General features: G+C 39.2%; 1 protein-coding gene across 4 annotated transcripts in view; it reads left to right on the plus strand.

Annotated features, from left to right (window-relative positions):
- nbeaa (neurobeachin a) overlaps positions 1-18,340 on the plus strand; it is an 868,656-nt gene that overhangs the window by 828,311 nt on the left and 22,005 nt on the right. For all 4 annotated transcript variants that reach the window (XM_063054331.1, XM_063054330.1, XM_063054328.1 and 1 more), the window contains 4 exons: positions 629-799; positions 8,589-8,690; positions 8,864-9,060; positions 10,226-10,377. In XM_063054331.1, the coding sequence (XP_062910401.1) occupies positions 629-799; positions 8,589-8,690; positions 8,864-9,060; positions 10,226-10,377 (622 nt within the window). The remainder of the gene's footprint in view (positions 1-628; positions 800-8,588; positions 8,691-8,863; positions 9,061-10,225; positions 10,378-18,340) is intronic.

The following is an 18,340-nucleotide window of genomic DNA, read 5'->3' on the forward strand; positions in this document are numbered from 1 at the left end:
TTATTCCCAATGTTGGGGAAGTCCAGAACGAGGGGCCACAGTTTGAGGATAGAGGGGAAGCCTTTTAGGACCGAGATTAGGAAAAACTTCTTCACACAGAGAGTGGTGAATCTGTGGAATTCTCTGCCACAGGAAACTGTTGAGGCCAGTTCATTGGCTATATTTAAGAGGGAGTTAGATATGGCCCTTGTGGCTACGGGGGTCAGGGGGTATGGAGGGAAGGCTGGGGCAGGGTTCTGAGTTGGATGATCAGCCATGATCATAATAAATGGTGGTGCAGGCTCGAAGGGCTGAATGGCCTACTCCTGCACCTATTTTCTATGTTTCTATGTTCTATGTTTCTTTACTCAGAGAGTGGTAGCTGTGTGGAACGAGCTTCCAGCAGAAGTGGTTGAGGCAGGTTCGATGTTGTCACTTAAAGTTAAATTGGATAGCTATATGGACAGGAAAGGAATGGAGGGTTATGGGCTGAGTGCAGGTCGGTGGGACTAGGTGAGAATAAGAGTTCGGCATGGACTAGGAGGGCTGAGATAGCCTGTTTCTGTGTTTCTGTGCTGTAATTGTTATATGGTTATATATAAAATATTCTTTCACAACTCTTTCATTAAAACAATGTAATTATTTTTAGGAAAATTAACACAAATCGTGTTTGGACACTGGGATGTGGTTACATGCTTGGCCAGATCTGAATCATATATTGGTGGTGATTGTTACATTGTATCAGGTTCTCGTGATGCCACACTTCTGCTATGGTACTGGAGTGGCCGACATCACATCATTGGAGACAACCCTAACAATAGTAAGTAGCCTGTGGAAGGTATCACCTGATACCTTGATGTGTAAGAAGTTGACTGCAGCAGATATCCAGTGCTTATTTGTCAAGCCTTCTAGATCCAAAATAATAACTACATGGTTTAGGAATTAAAAATGTCAAAACCAATGATTAGCTGTTTCAGTCATTAGAACTGAAGTAACGTATTTTCAGTTGTGTTGGAGCATTAATTAAGATTTGCAGTTTTACTGAGTCCTCCAATCTGTGAAACGAGATTTTTTGAAGATTGTAATTGGGATAATGGGAATAATGCATCTTATTTAATGCAACGCCTGTCTATAAAGGCAAACTAAAATCAAAGGGAAAGATTTGTTTTATTTTTTAAACTGATTTAGTTCATTAACAGTTTATAGCTTAACTACATTGCCTAACATCTTGTAAAATTTCAGTGATTTATTAGAGATCTTTAATTATAATAATTTGCTTTTCTTTATAGTACTATAATATTTAGGAATAAAAAGAACTGCTGTCTATGATACTTTAATTTTTCTGAAATTTATCTATATTTTAGTTAGCTGAAATAATACCTTAATGTGTATAAAAGAGAAGGCAATCCTCTCAGCAATTGAAGAAGTAATAGCATGCTACAACATAGACGTCTGTGCAGAATGAACAAGTAGTTCACAATGATCTAAAAGGTTTTTTCAGAGCATAACTACGTTTGTAGATAACAGGCTCTTTTTTTCCCAAACAAAGGTGTAAGTATACTCTTTAAGTTTTAAACAATCAGATAAGCTCGTTTACTAATATGATTTCCAACAGTTTTGAGATCAGCAAGCAAAATGTCAGAAAGTTGATAGCAAACACATTGTCATCACAAGTACATGTTAACGTTTGCAAGCAGATGAAGAAGGTTGATAGCTTTCATTTCTGTTATAAAACTAATAATATATCTAGAGCTACTTTGAAACTGAGCATTCCTACGGAGTTATCACACAAGCTGATGTGTCTTGGCAGAATTGAATATAGTAATTCAATTCTGTAAAGCCTAACCTTATTTATTTAGTACCTATATATTTATTCAGCAGTGTGACATTCAGTTTAATAACCTCACTTTTAAATAAAACCAATTTCCCCGTGAAAATGAATGCAGATCTCATGACAGTAACTGAGCCAGTAAATCTTTCTGGTTTACTCAAAGGGATGTGTATTGACTTCCCAACCTGGTAGGTAACCAAAGGAGGCTGTTACTATGTAAAGAGGGTCTTCTTCACATTTTACCTCCCTAGCTTGATTGACTACAATATATGACAAAAGGAGATGAAGCTTCATTTTGAATATACAGTATATTTACACATCAAGCTTCAATTATGTAACTGAGACAAAATCTACCCATTTTATGTAACAAGAACGAAGATTTTTTTTACTCCTTGGTCAAAGCTGTTAGGAAGAAGAGGCCTAGCAAGGACATTCGTTATCTGGAGTTAAAATGTAATCTGGTTGCAAATGCAGATATTGCTTTCCACTGGTTATTATAAAGTATTTTACATGCTTGTTACTGAACTCGTCTCAAAACAAACATTGGTACAAATTGAATAATTTAAAATAAAATGCTGAAATAATATTTTATATACACACACACACACATATATATATACATATTGATGTCTGTGCACTATGAGCAAGTAGTTCACAATTCAGCTAAAACTTGTATTATTTTCATAGCTTGACAAATTTAATATTAAAATTCTGCAGGATATAGCAATGAGTGTAACATCTATAAATGTTCAAGGTGAAACTGTGATAGATCTGTGGAAGATAGAAGACAGATGCATTAATCTGATGCAGAATAATTCACAACAAAAAAAACTAATTTAAAAGTGATAAATATTAATTTACACTCTCTAATTGAAGCTGTTGGCTGCTACTGAAGAGCTGCAAGACTCCGACATGTTATGTTAGAAAAGGAGCTGATTGAATCTTTTATTGTCAGGCAGGTGTGTTGCACTTGGCCAAGAATCCTCCAGAGCATTTCTTTGCAATATATTACATTCAGCCTTTGACTGCTGTTCTCTTGAAGGGATCAATTCAATTCACACTTTGTCCCAAGAGCCTGAAGATCCATTGATTAGAGAGATTTCATCTGACGTTTCTCATTAGACACCTCCAAAGAGCATGCATTCGTGCATTTTTGTTTTCATTGCAGGGTAGGACAGTAGGGGAGGTGGGAGTGGACGGGAAGGTCGTGATCCGGAATAAAGTTGTATACTCCATTGTGCAGCTAGTGATAAATATAGTTCATATAGTATTTATTAGCTCATTTTCAGCATTCTTTTTTTAAAAGTCTGTTGTTTTGTTTCCTTTTTATCCCACTTTCAGTTTCTAGTTCCTACCCTTTCATTGAATAGGGTACAGTAGTATTATAGTGAAGAAGTTACCAGACTACAACCCAGAGACCTGGACTGATTATTCAGATATGTGAGTTCACAGCTCAGCACTAGATTTAAATTTAACTATTAAACAGCAGTACAAGAAGAAAGAATAGTCATTAATCACAATATTCATGTTAATTCTGTTGTCTCTTAAAATGTGAGAACATAAAACAGCAGAGGAGTTAGCCATGCTGTTCCACCATTCAAAAGATCAGGACAATGACACTGAGGTAACCCGTGATTTTATTGAATGGCAGAGCAGCAGAAGTTCCAGCTCCTGACCTCTTCATGCTTATATTCAGGGAAAACACAAGCAAACAAACTTGCTTCTGAGGATTTTAAACGCAAACAACAGGAATTCTGCAGATGCTGGAAATTCAAGCAACATACATCAAAGTTGCTGGTGAACGCAGCAGGCCAAGCAGCATCTATAGGAAGAGGCGCAGTCGACGTTTCAGGCCGAGACCCTTCGTCAGGACGAAGGGTCTCGGCCTGAAACGTCGACTGCACCTCTTCCTATAGATGCTGCTTGGCCTGCTGCGTTCACCAGCAACTTTGATGTATGTTGCTTCTGAGGATCTGTTTGACATTCCTCAGCTGTTGAAGCAATGCTTCTCCTAGCTCTACTTGGAATGAAATGGAAGCAGAGGCATTACTTCTCTAGGGCTACAACATCATTGGGTATACAACAGTGGAAGGCTAGTAGGACTGCCTCCTCTTCCATGCTGGAAATAAAATGCAGCAATTACTTCACAAAGCTGTGTGCAATCAGTGCTGCTTTCCCTTGGTATGGCACAAGTTTTTTTTAACAGGTTTACAAGTGCATCAAACAAAACTATGGATTCACTCTACTTGATGGTGTCTGGAAGAGACAATGAGACATAGTCACTTCTCATTGAATAGAGAACATCAGAAAGTAACTACTTGTATTATTAGATGAGCTGCTACTGCAAGATGTTGCAAATGCAGTGCCTATAAAAAGTATTCATGCACCCCCCCCCCGAAAATTTTCATGTTTTATTGTATTACGACATTGAATCACAGTGGATTTAATTTGATTTTTTTGACACTGGTCAACAGAAAAATACTCTCGTGTCAAAGTGAAAACAGATCTCTACAAAGTGATCTAAATTAATTACTGATATAAAATAAAATACTTGATTGCTCAAGTATTCATCTCCCTTTAGTATGGCACACTAAATCTGATGCAGCCAGTTGGTTTTAGAATTCACAGAATTAGTTAAATGGTGATCTGTTTTTGGAGACCTGTGTAAAGTCAAGGTGTTTCAATTGATTGTAATAAAAATACACCTCTATCTGGAAGGTCCAGCTGCTGGTGAGACAGTATCCTGGCAAAAACTACACCATAAAGACAAAAGAACACTCCAAGCAACTCCATGAAAAGGTTATTGAACAGCATAAGTCAGGAGATTTCCAAGTCATTGATTATCCCTTAGAGTACAGTTTAGTCCATCATAAAGAATTGGAAAGAAATGGCACAGCTGTATATCTACTTAGAGCAAGCCATCCTCAAAAATTGAGTGACTGTGCAAGAAGGAAATTAGTGAGGGAGGCCATGAAGAGACCTAAGACAACTCTGAGGGAGTTACAAGCTTTAGTGGCTAAGATGGCAGAGACTAGGTATCCAACAACTATTGCCTGGATGCTTCACCAGTTGCAGCTTTATGGGAAAGTGGCAAAGAGAAAAGCCACTGTTGAAAAACTCACATGAAATCTCGGCTAGCGTTTGCCAGAAGGCATGTGGGAGACTCTAAAGACAACTAGAAGAATGTTCTATGGTCTGATGAAACCAAAATTGAGCTTTATGGCCATCAGACCCAAACACTATGCTTGACATAAGCCAAACACCGCACATCATCAAAAACACACCATCCTTACTGTGAAGAACGGTGGTAGCTGCATCATGCTGTGAGGATGCTTCGCTGCAACAGGCCCTAACAGGTTTGTGAAGGTAGAGGGTAAATGAATGCAGCAAAATACAGGGAAATCCTGGAGGAAAACCTGATGCAGTCTGCAGGAAAACTGCAACTTGGGAGAAGATTTGTTTTCCAGCAAGACAATGATTCCAAGCATAGAGCCAAAGTTACACAGGAATAGCTTAAAAACAACAAAGTTAATGTCCTGGAGTGGCCAAGTCAGAGACCAGACCTCAATCCAATTGAGAATTTGTGGCTTGACTTGAAAAGGGCTGTTTACTCATGATCCCCATGCAATCTGACAGAGCTTGAGCAGTTTTGTAAACAAGAATGGGGAAAACTTGCAGTTTCCAGATGTGCAAAGCTGATAGAGACCTATTCACACAGATTCAAGGCTATATTTGTTGCCAAAGGTGCATCTAGTAAATATCGATTTGAAGGGGCTGAATACATGCAATCAATTATTTTGTGTTTTATATTTGCAAGTAATTAAGATTACTTTGTAGAGCTCTGTTTTCATTTTGACACAAAAGAGTCTTTTTCTGTTGATCAGTGTCAAAAAAGCCAAACTAAATCCACCATGATTCAATGTTGTATAACAATAAAACATGAAAACTTCCAAGGGCAATGAATACTTTTTATAGGCACTGTATTTCCTGCTTCAACTTGCACACTTATTAATTGAAATTAATTCATTTCTTGGCTGATGTTCTATGTAGTTTCCTTATGTTTTCTCATATTGTTTTAAGATCACAAGAGAATCAGTTGTTTCTCATCTCTGTTTACTGTTATTTATTGATTTCTGTTGAAGTTAATATTTCAACGCACATTATTAATTTAGCTCTGCCTCAAATTTGTCTTGATTTTCATGATTCCAGTTTTCCCAATGATTTAAAAACCTGTAAATATTTATGAAAAAACACACCAGAGAAGGCTTTTTAATATCAAAGATGGAAATATGATCATAAGTCTGCATCACTTGTGACAATTTTAAAGGGTCACTACTAACTGTGAAATGTCAGTAGTTTGTTGCTGAAATGCTGCTATTTACATAACAACCTCCCTTTTAAATGTCAGATGTTGTAGTTTGGGACCCTGATGTGAGTGAGGAACCACCAAATTTATTGGCTGACCTTAGCTGATATCTTCCTGGCTGTACTCCCAATCCTGAGAGACTGCGAACTTCCTCCAGTCCTGAGTAGTTGCAGTGAGGAAATCCCTGATGAGCCTGCATCAGGGTAAACCAGCTGCAGGAATAATAAGCTTATTCATTTGATTGGAGGGAATGGCTACAAGGAACAAGTGTATATAGGTAGACAATTTGCAGCTTTAGATGAATTAAATCTGCCTTAGTATTTTTCATTGTTAAAAGCGTTAAATTTATTCTTTCAATACTTTCAATATTTAAACATTTCAAGTTGCTTATGAACATAGCCAAAGGTTAAAGACATAGAGAAGCATTTAGTTCCTTTGATTGCTGACAAAGCTTGAGGTTGGTTTATCTATGCTGACTGCCTGTCTTTTTTCAATTTTTTCACTGCATCATGGAACCAAGTACAGGCTGAATAGCAAAAATAACACAGTTGTCGTCTGATCTGCAGAGAATTTTTCTGTTTTACTTTCTCTTTCTGGGGAGTTGTGAACAGAACTGAACTTTGTGAAATAATCAGTGGACATCCTTACTTCTGACCAAATGGTGGAAGGAAGTTCATTGATGAAGAAGCTGAAGGTGGCTGAATATAGGACACTGCTTTTAACTCTTGCACTGATGTTCAATGTGGAATCATTAACCTCCATCAACCACAGCCCTTGCATATAAATAACTCCAAACACTGAACTAATTTCCCTTTGATGCCTATTGACTTTAATTTTAACTGGGCTCCTTGATATCAAACTCTGCCACATGCTGCCTTGATATTAGAGGCTGTAATTCTCATCTCATCACTAGTACTTTGTTTGTTCTATATTTGAATCAAAATTGTGATTTGGCCTGGAGCCCAAATTGGGCATCTGTGTGGCTCTCTGATGATTGAGGCTGACCATGGATGTTTTTCCCTAGCTGTCTATATGATATGCAAGCTGGGGCGGTGGAGAGCAAGTTGTTGCACGTGCAACAGGCTCCCTATCTCCACGCAGCTAATGAATCCAAAGGTGCAGCAGAGACTGACACAGTTTGGCAGCAGCAGTGTTACAGGAGTTGCCAGTCAGTGTTGAACTCAACGTAGGTCTGCTGTAGGACTCCAGCTCCAGTTTTCCCCTCAGCGTTTACTCCCAAAGCCTTCCCTATGAGTGGTATAGATGCAACACAGCAGAAGTTTGAGATCTGAGTTCTTTCTCTTAGATGAGCTGCCAATCACAGCTGACTAGTGACTAGTTTTAAGGCATCAGTAACCTGCCTTTGTCCCTTCTCCTGTCAGAAGAAATGGTTCTGGCTGGGCATAATAGCCAAGCCACACGTGAACGTCATAAGCTGGTCTTTGTCGTCAGAGGCTATTTGAGACGCATGCCATTGGGAGCATTTAGTAGGTAGTGGGAGCTTATCCCCACTAGCCCTCCCCTGCCCCCAGGTATGAGCACCAGTGGGCCCATTACTGATGAGGAATTGTTATTTGTCAGCAAAGTCAGTGAATGATATCTTCCAACACTTCGTTGATGCCAAAGAGACGCGTGATTAGATTGTAATTAGCCACATTTTATTTGTCCTGCTTTTAGTGGACAGGATATACTGGGCAATTTTCCATTTTGTAGAATGGATTCTAGTGTTGTAACTATACTGTAATAGAGTTGGCTTGAAATGCTGCTGGTTCGGAGGCACAATTATTCAGTTGGCATGATGGCTTTTTCCATTTCCTTTGCTGTAGCCACTGCTCCAAGCCCTTTCTTGATTACACATGCAGTGAATCAAATTGACTTTCAACTGACTTCCATGATGACGGCAATCTTGTGAAGAAACAATTTTGGATCATCCATATAGTACTTCCAGGCGACTTGTTGGCCCCATTATGGATGTGAATGTCCTTTGAGGCTTTTGTTGTTATTAGCTGTTCATAACTACATCTGGAAGAACTGAAGCCCCATGATCTGATTTGCTGGTTGTGGAATTGTAATAGCTCTTTTCCTTGTATACTATATTTGTTGTTCATTTGTTACAGAATTTAACCCTTTAAGTGGTGTATTACCTCAATGTTTTGATCAGTGGAATAGAAAATTAATTCATATTCCTTTTAAAACCAGTTTGTTCTGTACCTAAGAGATGGAATTTCGTTCTTGGTCACTTGAGCTAAAGGTGCCCCATAGCTGCAGTTGTACTCTGTTTATGTAAATTGATTGTATTTACAATTAAAATTAGATCTGAACACTTTTAATACAGTTATTTAAAATCAAAATCTGAAATATATATAGTGCAGTATATTCTTGTTGTACGTTATATTTAACTTTTACTTTCAGGTGATTACCCTGCTCCCAGAGCTGTACTGACTGGTCATGACCATGAAGTAGTTTCTGTATCTGTGTGTGCTGAACTGGGACTTGTCATCAGTGGAGCCAAAGGTAAGCAGGCATGCCACTACAAAAATACTACTACTTTTTGTTATTTTTGTGAGTCTCTATTTTCCTTTGAGCACAGTTGAATTATAAGGTGCCACTCACCTGTAGAAATGACTATCCAGCCCTATCCAGCAGGTGTTAGAGGTTTTTCTGAATTTTTCCATGCTCTTTTCCAGAAGGCCCATGCCTGGTGCATACAATTACAGGAGATCTCCTTAGGGCTTTGGAGGGCCCAGAAAACTGTGTCTACCCACGACTTATTTCTGTATCCAGTGAAGGTCACTGCATCATCTACTATGAAAGAGGAAGGTTCTGTAATTTTAGCATCAATGGCAAACTGTTAGGGCAGATGGAGACCAATGACTCAACAAGAGTAAGTGGCATTGAAAGCAGCAAAATATTGCATTTCTATCTTTTTTCAGATTACTTCTCTGTAGATGCTTTCCTGCATCCCATTGTTTTTATTTTAAAAGACATTTCTTGTAAAAGTGTTTATTAACACGATCAAGTTTCCTCTTCAATTGTGAATCTGGGAATTTTGGGGGTGCTAATTATTACCAGTGTATACTGTGTGGTACTGGAGCTTGGTATGAGTTTGAATTTTTGGCAATACTGCTTTTATTGTTAACACACCCACATGGAGTACAGATCTTCCCGTCACCTCAGATTATTTTTCTAGTTTTGTACATACAAGAAAATTAATCACATACTGAGTAAATAAGCAATTTAGAATCACCAAGAAACTACTAATGGCTAAATTTTACCCAAATAAGTCTTGAGTGAATTCAGGGGTCCTTATTTTGCTTGCTGAGCTCTTCCATTCTCTACTTTACAATGCATGGAGTACAACTATGGAAAAGGAGCTTGTTAGAATTCCCCAGCATTTTACATTGGGCATTCCGGTTTCTGGTCCTGGGCCCTTCCCAGTGTGGGATTGGTGAGCCATGTCATTTGATTGGCAACGTAGAAATGGAAAGAAGGAAAGTAAATTACATTTGTTATCATTATAATATGCTTGCTTTAATGACAAACAAAACTATTTTCAAGCATGTTTATAGACTTGTTCAGAAACATTTTAGTAATTTTTAATTATTTTACTTTTATATTATATTGTTTAAAGTCAGAAACAACCAAAATCATTAGACACATGGATAGTAATCAGAGGTAATGAATCCGTGGATGGATTTCCCATCTGTTAAGGATTTCCAGAGGAGTATTGTGGACAAGGCTTCTGGCCTGGTTAAAAGTCCCAATTGCACCATTTGTGACAAATGCCTCAGACAGTTCTTTTACTGCTTGGCTCCAGGGTGATCTTGGCCACACGGATCTGGAGCTTGAGCATTCAGGACAGGCAGCAAAATGCAGGATATTGGGGATAAAGTGTTCAGTTTGTAGAATAAAATAAACTAAATGTCTGTGAATCTACTGTAATTTTTTTTCAGTCATTTAGCAGTGAACTTGAGGAATTCTGGTCAGGACATTTAGTGATCTTATACTGTCTTAATATATTTCCTCAAAGCTTGCTTTCTTTTCTATAGGCCTTACTTCTCAGCAGTGATGGACAGAACCTGGTAACAGGCGGTGATAATGGTGTTGTAGAAGTGTGGCAAGCCTGTGACTTCAAACAATTATATATTTACCCAGGTTGCGATGCTGGCATTAGGGCTATGGACCTCTCTCATGATCAAAGGTAATGGAAGCCATGAAATAAGAATGCAGGATAATATTTCTAACATTTTTGATTCATATCTCATAATTCTTAAATAAAAACATCTCCAAAAGCTGTTGAAAGTACTGTGGACAGTTTCAGGTATGCCATAAGAGGCAAGATATGACAGCAATGAATAACATGCTGCATTGATTCAGTGGTATCTTACCAATATTTCAAGGAATTAGGCTAATAGAACAAGAGAGAACACATTACAATACAACCTTGATATAAGACACTTTGTTATGCCACAGTTTTAGATATACCAAGGATGTTTTCATGCCCCAAGGCAAAATTTAGGTAATTATTAACTTACAAAGTGATGATCTTCCAAAGCAGGCAGTAAAGTTGTCATTTATTATGTATAGTCTACTCTATATTTACAAAAAAAATCGCAGGTTACCCAGTAGGGCAAGGAATAGAGTAATTTTATTGGTTCATTAAGAAATGAGAAGTAACTGTAATAACCACAAAATAATAAAAGCAGACATATAATCATTACAGATTTCCTCACAATGCACTGGAAGATATTAACATAAGCCATGAATGGGAGCTGCCTTTTTTCACAGTTGTTGAACTTTCTTAAGCATATCAGGGAGCTAAGCCAAGACTCGCACAGTCTACCTTAAACAGCTTGCAGACATTGCTTGCCTGGCTTAAATACCATCTTCAAGAAGTTGGCAAATGCACCCTGCCCACCATTATCTCAATTAACTCAGGTTATTAATGAACTGAGAACAAATGAATAAGTGTCCCAATCATTGATTAACCAATTTAGTTGTGAATATTATTCATCCCCATGAAATTTATGTTAACTTGATTGTCTTACCTATCTGCGGGTAATTGAACAGTCTTTATATGCTTCCTAATCTGCATAGTCTCCCCAGGAAAATGTACTTTGAACACAAATTCTTGCTTTTGGTCTGCAGAAAAGAAATCATTGAAGCTTCCGAGTTACAGTGCCTATAAAAAGTATTCCCCCCCTCTTGGAAATGTTTATGTTTTATTGTTTTACAACATTGAATCACACTGGGTTTAATTTGGCTTTTTCGATTCTGATCAACAGAGAAGACTTTTGTGTGAAAGTGAAAACAGATTTCTACAAGTTGGTCTAAATTCATTGCAGTAATTCAACAAAATAATAATGAATTGCATAAATATTCACCCCTTTAAGTCAGCATTTAGTAGCTGCACCTTTGGCAACAATTACAGCCTTGGGTCTGTGGATAGGTCTTTATCAGCTTTGCACATCTTGACACTACAATTTTCCCCATGCTTCTCTAAAAAACTGTTCAGGCTGTCAGATTGCGTGGAGATCGTGATTGAACAACCCTTCCCCAGCCACAAATTCTTATTTGGTTTGAGGTCTGGACTCTTCTTCCAAGTCCTCTTGCAGACTGCATCAGGTTTTCCTCCAGAGTTTCCCTGAATTTTGCTGCATTCATTTACCCTCTACCTCCACAAGTCTTCCAGGGCCTGCTGCAGTGAAGCATCCCCACAACATGATGCAGCCACCACTATGCTTCACTGTAGCGATGTTGTGTTTTTGATGATGTGCAGTGTTTGGCTTATGCCAAACATAGCGTTCAGTCTGATGGCCAAAAACCTCAATTTTGGTTTCATCAGACCTAGAATCTTCTTCCACCTGACTTCAAAGTCTCCCACATGCCTTCTGGCAAACTCTAGCCTAGATTTTTGAGTTGATTTCAACAGTGGCTTTCTCTTTGCCACTCTCCCATAAAGCTGCAACTGGTGAAGCATCTGGGCAACTGTTGTATGCACAGTCTCTCCCGTCTCAGCCACTGAAGCTTCTAACTCCTCCAGAGTTGTTATAGGTCTCTTGGTGGCCTCCCTCTTTAGTTCCCTTCTTGCATGATCACTCAGTTTTTGAGGATGACCTGCTCTAGGCAGAATTACAGCTGTGCTGTATTCTTACCATTTCTTGATGATTGACTTAACTGTACTCCAAGGGATATTCAGTGACTTGGAAATTTTCTTGTATCCATCTCCTGACTTATGCTTTTCAATAACCTTTCCACGGAGTTTCCTGGAATGTTCTTTTGGCTTCATGGTGTAGTTTTTGCCACGATACTGACTAACCAGCAGTTGGACCTTCCAGATACCTGTGTATTTTTATCACAATCAGTCGAAGCTCCTTGACTGCACACAGGTATCCAAAAACAGATCTCCATTTAACTAATTATGTTACCTCTAAATCCAATTGGTTGCACCAATAATATTTTAGTGTGTCATATTAAAGGGGGTGAATACTTCTACAGTCAATTATTTTGTGTTTTATGTTTGTAATTAATTTAGATCACTTTGTAGAGTTCTGTTTTCATTTTGACATGAAGGAATCTTTTTCTGTTGATCAGAAAACAAATTAAATCCACAGTTGTAAAATAATAAAGCATGTGACAACTTTCAAGGGGGTGAATACTTCTTATAGGCAGTGTAAAAATAGATTTTCTCAGCAACCTTTCCATATGTGATTTTCATCCTGATCACAAATCTTGACTGATGTTATTACATTATGTAATGAATAGTAGCCGTTACCTTTTTCAACTAAATGTTGATTCATGTCAGTTATGTATACTTAATAATCTTACGGACAAGTTTGTTTAAACAAGCATCAGGACTTCTCAATGATGGCATTAGGGCTAGAGATCTCCACAAAAATTGGATATCTGTAATAGAATGGGGACTAAGGAGAATTAAGTAACAGAAAAGGCATTGGTTCTATCAGAGAGTGGGAGGTGAAAGCTTGTTCGTTGAAATAGACTATTCAACCAGCATTTTCTATTTTATTTTTAGCTACATTGGATCCCCCATCCATTGTGGAGAGACACCTGTGAGGGACAAAGATAACTTGTGATTAATTCACAGTTTGAATTAGTTTAGTTTATTTAAGTATTATAATTGTTTTTAAGGGTGTTTTTGTAAATTGAATTGCATTGCTTATTTTTCAGATTTTGATTTTATGGTTTTAATGGTTTGAATATGTTTAAATACATTTGGAATACTGTTGAATGTTTGAGTAGTTCAGAAACATTGAGGGGAAACATTCTCACTGCTAGACAATAATCTATGGAAAAGGGCACAGGATTCTCGGGACTATATCCTTCTTATCTGTAGTGCATGTGGCAACTTCCACACCTGCAAGTTGTACTTCCATCTGACCTCTGGACACCTCAGTGAACAGCTGAGCTGAGGTCCTAGCTATGCCTGTCTATTTGATGGCTACGTGGGACAGTACATGTTCCAAGCCTATACTGGTGACCATCCCACACTTTTCCTACACTACATCAACAACTGCATTGGTGCTGCTTCCTGCACCAATACAGAATTCTTTGACTTCATCTACTTTGCCTCCAACTTCCACCCTGTCCTCAAACTTACCTGGCCTATTTCCGACACCTCCCTCCCCTTCCTTGATCTCTCTGTCCCTATCTCTGGAGACAGCTTATCTACTGATGTCTGTTACAAACCCACAATCTCTCACAGCTACCTGGACTATACCTGCTCCCATTCTATTACTTGTAAAAACACCTTTCTCTCAATTCCTCGGTCTCAGCCAGATCTGCTCTCTGGATGAGGCTTTTCATTCCAGAACGAAGAAGATGTCCTCCTTCAAAGAAAGGGGCTTCCCTTCCTCTACCATCAATGCTGCCCTCAACCACACCTCCATTTCACGTACGTCTGCTCTCACCCCATCCTCCTGCCACCCTACCAAGTTCCTCTTGTGTTCACCTACCACCCCCCCCCCCAGCTTCCGCATCCAGCACGTAATTCTTTGCATCTTCTGCCAATGGGATCCCACCACCAAGCACATCTTTCCATCCCCCCCAATTTCTGCTTACTGCAGGGATCGCTCCCCACACGACACCTTTGTCCATTCGTCACTCTCCTCTGATCTCCTTCCTGGCACATATCCTTGCAAGCAGAACAATTGCTGCACCTGCTCCTACACCTCCTCCCTCACCATCATTCAAGGCCCCAAACAATCCTTCCGGGTGAGGCACCACTTCACTTGAGAGTCTGTACGGGTCATATACTGTGTCCAGAGCTCCCGGTGTAGCTCCTGTATACCGGTGAGACCCGATGTAGATTGGGAAACCACTTCACCGAGCACTTAAGAAAAAGCAGGATTTCCCAGTGGCTACCTATGTTAATTCCACTTTCCATTCCCATTCTGACATGTCTATCCGTGACCTCCTCCACTGTTGTGATGAGGCCACACTTTGGTTGGAGGAACAACACCTTCTATTCCATCTGGGTCGCCTCCAACCTGATGTCATGAACGTCGATTTCCCAAACTTCCGGTAATGCCCCCACCATTCCCCATCCCCTTTTCCCTCATTTACCTTATCTCCTTGCCTGCCCATCGCCTCCCTCTGGTGCTTCTCCCCCCCTTCCCCCCCCTTTACTTTCTCCCATGGCCTTCTGTCTTCTTCTATCAGACTCCCCCTTCTCCAGCCTTGTATCTCTTTCATCAGTCAACTTCCCAGCTCTTTACTTCATCCCTCCACCTTCTGGTTTCACCTATCACCTTGTGTTTCTGTCTCCCCATCCCACCTTTTAAATCTACTCGTCAGCTTTTTTTCTCCAGACCTGCCGAAGGATCTCAGCCCGAAATGCCGACTGTGCTCTTTTCCACAAATGCTGCCAGGCCTGCTAAGTTCCTCGAGCATTTTGTGTGTGTTGCTTGGATCTCCAGTATCTGCAGACTCTCTCTTGTTTGTGAGCTGAGTTGAGGTGCTGAATACATCGTATCGACACCTTCAGCTCTATCGCTGAAAATTGCTGCAGTATGCAGTGTGCCCTCATTCATTTGAATGGGTTCATCAACCTTCATTTACAAGTTGTTTTGCATTCATTCTTCTTTGTGTCACAAACCATTTTTAATGAATAGTATTAAATAAATATATTACTTTTTTGCTAGGCTTTTGTTTTTCTTTAATGGAATTATATATCACTGGGAAGCTGGCATTTATTTTCTGTTGCTAATTATTCCTGAACTGAGGAGGCAGTTAAGAGTCAGCCACATTGAATGGGTCTAGACTCACTTCTGGGCTAGGCTGACAGATTTTCTTTCCAAAATTGTTGTTGGATCTTTCCAAAAGTCTGGTAGTTTATCAACTCTGTTCAAGTGCTCTGTATCTTTATTGGACATAAAAAATAAATGAGCAACACCTACGACACAAATAGAACATGCTGAAAGCAGGCATCAAGTTAAGTAATCTCCCATGAAAGAAAAAGTGACAATGTTTTAGATGAAGGGCCCTCAATCAGAATTGGAAAAGGAAAAAGACAATCATGTTTCAATTTGCTGAGAGGAGTATGGAAGAAATAGAAGGAATGGCTGTGATAGGATGCAGACCAAATTTGTCAAGGTAGCATTGCTTTAAAAATCAGCATTTTGTTACAGGGGGAAAAAATAAACAAATTGAAACAACAATGTACAACCCCGTCAGTGGCTGAGAGAAAGAGCAAGGGGATGACCTGAAATTAATTCTTAAGTCCTGATGGTTCAATATATATACAAACGTTTGTAGATAAAAGATGATCTGCTGTTTTTCAAATTAACATTTGTTCTAGTTGGTGTGAAGTATGGTGTCAATGAACTCAGAATGGGAGTGGGATGGAGAATTAGTGTGACAAGAAATTGGAAGCTCAGAGATGGTCTTGCAAATAGAATAGAAATTACCTCCAAAGCAATCACGGCATTTGGTTTCTCAAATATATAAAAAAAATCACATTATGAAAAACAACTATAATACATTAAACTGAGCAAAGTGCAAATGAATTGTCACATTACCACGAAGGAATAGTTTGGTTCCTGGATGACGGGCAGGAAACAGATAAAAAGGCAGGTGTTACATCTCCTACTGTGGCCTGAATGGCAGCACTTACTGGAGTTAGAAGACCAGATAGTCACAAAGGAAATACAATTCTGAAAAAAAGAGGGGAGGAAAAAAGTTCTAAAACACATAATCTAATTTGCACTACTCCCCATTTAAAATATTTAAATAGCTTAAGTTATTAAAAAGCTCTCTTAAAGCTTGGTTCCTCACTTGAACACTAGATTAAGACAGAATTTTTCAGTTCTTGAATTAAGTAACCAAGGTCATATATGAACAGAGCTGTTTTTAACCTTTTGCTAAAATTGTAATAGTTACCAATGTTACATTATAAAGTAAAATAGTACCAAATACTTCAAACCCCTTGCCAGATGTGATCTAAGATCAAAATTATTCCAAGCATGAGAGAAAATCCAAATGTCAGTTCAGACTTGAATGTGCGTTTTGCCTTTTAATTCTGTCGATAAAGCCAGTATTATTTCTATAATTTATACAATTGAACTGGACAATGAGGAGGTATCTCAATATTATCTCCTTGATTACTTTATCTAACTAATAGAGACTAGATTAGAAATTATGGTAAAGCTCTGATAATCCAGCGCATTTAGGATTTAGTGATGTCAGATTTGCATATTTATGACCATAAAACCATAAGATATAGGCCGCTCGGCCATCGAGTTTGCTCCGCCATTCAATCATGGGCTGATCCAATTCTTCCAGTCATCCCCACTCCCCTGCCTTCTCCCCATACTCTTTGATGCCCTGGCTGATCAAGAACCTATCTATCTCTGCCTTAAATGCACCCAATGACTTTGACCTCCACAGCCGCTCGTGGCAACAACTTCAACAGATTTACCATTCTCTGACTAAAGTAATTTCTCCGTATCTCTGTTCTAAGTGGATGTCCTTCAATCTTGAAGTCATGCCCTCTTGTCCTAGGTTCACCTACCATGGAAAATAGCTTTGCCATATCTAATCTGTTCAGGCCTTTTAACATTCGGAATGTTTAGAAACCATAGAAACCACAGAAACTACAGCACAGAAACAGGCCTTTTGGCCCTTCTTAGCTGTGCCGAACCATTTTCTGCCTAGTCCCACTGACCTGCACACGGACCATATCCCTCCATACACCTCCCATCCATGTATCTGTCCAATTTATTCTTAAATGTTAAAAAAGAACCCGCATTTACCACCTCGTCTGGCAGCTCATTCCACATTCCCACCACTCTCTGTGTGAAGAAGCCCCCGCTAATGTTCCCTTTAAACTTTTCCCCCCTCACCCTTAACCCATGCCCTCTGGTTTTTTTCTCCCATTGCCTCAGTGGAAAAAGCCTGCTTGCATTCACTCTATCCATACCCATCATAGTTTTATATACCTCAATCAAATCTCCCCTCATTCTTCTACGCTCCAGGGAATAAAGTCCTAACCTATTCAACCTTTCTCTGTAACTGAGTTTCTCAAGTCCCGGCAACACTCTTTCAACCTTATTAATATCCTTCCTGTAATTTGGTGACCAAAATTGAACACAATACTCCAGATTTGGACTCACCAATGCCTTATACAACCTCATCATAACATTCCAGCTCTTATACTCAATACTTCAATTAATAAAGGCCAATGTATCAAAAGCTCTCTTTACGGCCCTATCTACCTGTGACGCCACTTTTAGGGAATTTTGTATCTGTATTCCCAGATCCCTCTGTTCTACTGCACTCCTCAGTGCCTTACCATTTACCCTGTATGTTCTACCTTGGTTTGTCCTTCCAAAGTGCAATACCTCACACTTGTCTGTATTAAACTCCATCTGCCATTTTTCAGCCCATTTTTCCAGCTGGTCCAAGTCCCTCTGCAGGCTCTGAAAACCTTCCTCACTGTCCACTACACCTCCTATCTTTGTATCATCAGCAAATTTGCTGATCCAATTTACCACATTATCATCCAGATCATTGATATAGATGACAAATAACAATGGACCCAGCACTGATCCCTGTGGCATACCACTAGTCACAGGCCTCCACTCTGAGAAGCAATTCTCTACCACCACTCTCTGGCTTCTTCCATCGAGCCAATGTCTAATCCAATT

The sequence above is a fragment of the Mobula hypostoma genome, chromosome 7 (assembly GCF_963921235.1).
Source record: "Mobula hypostoma chromosome 7, sMobHyp1.1, whole genome shotgun sequence".
Lineage (NCBI taxonomy): Eukaryota > Metazoa > Chordata > Chondrichthyes > Myliobatiformes > Myliobatidae > Mobula > Mobula hypostoma.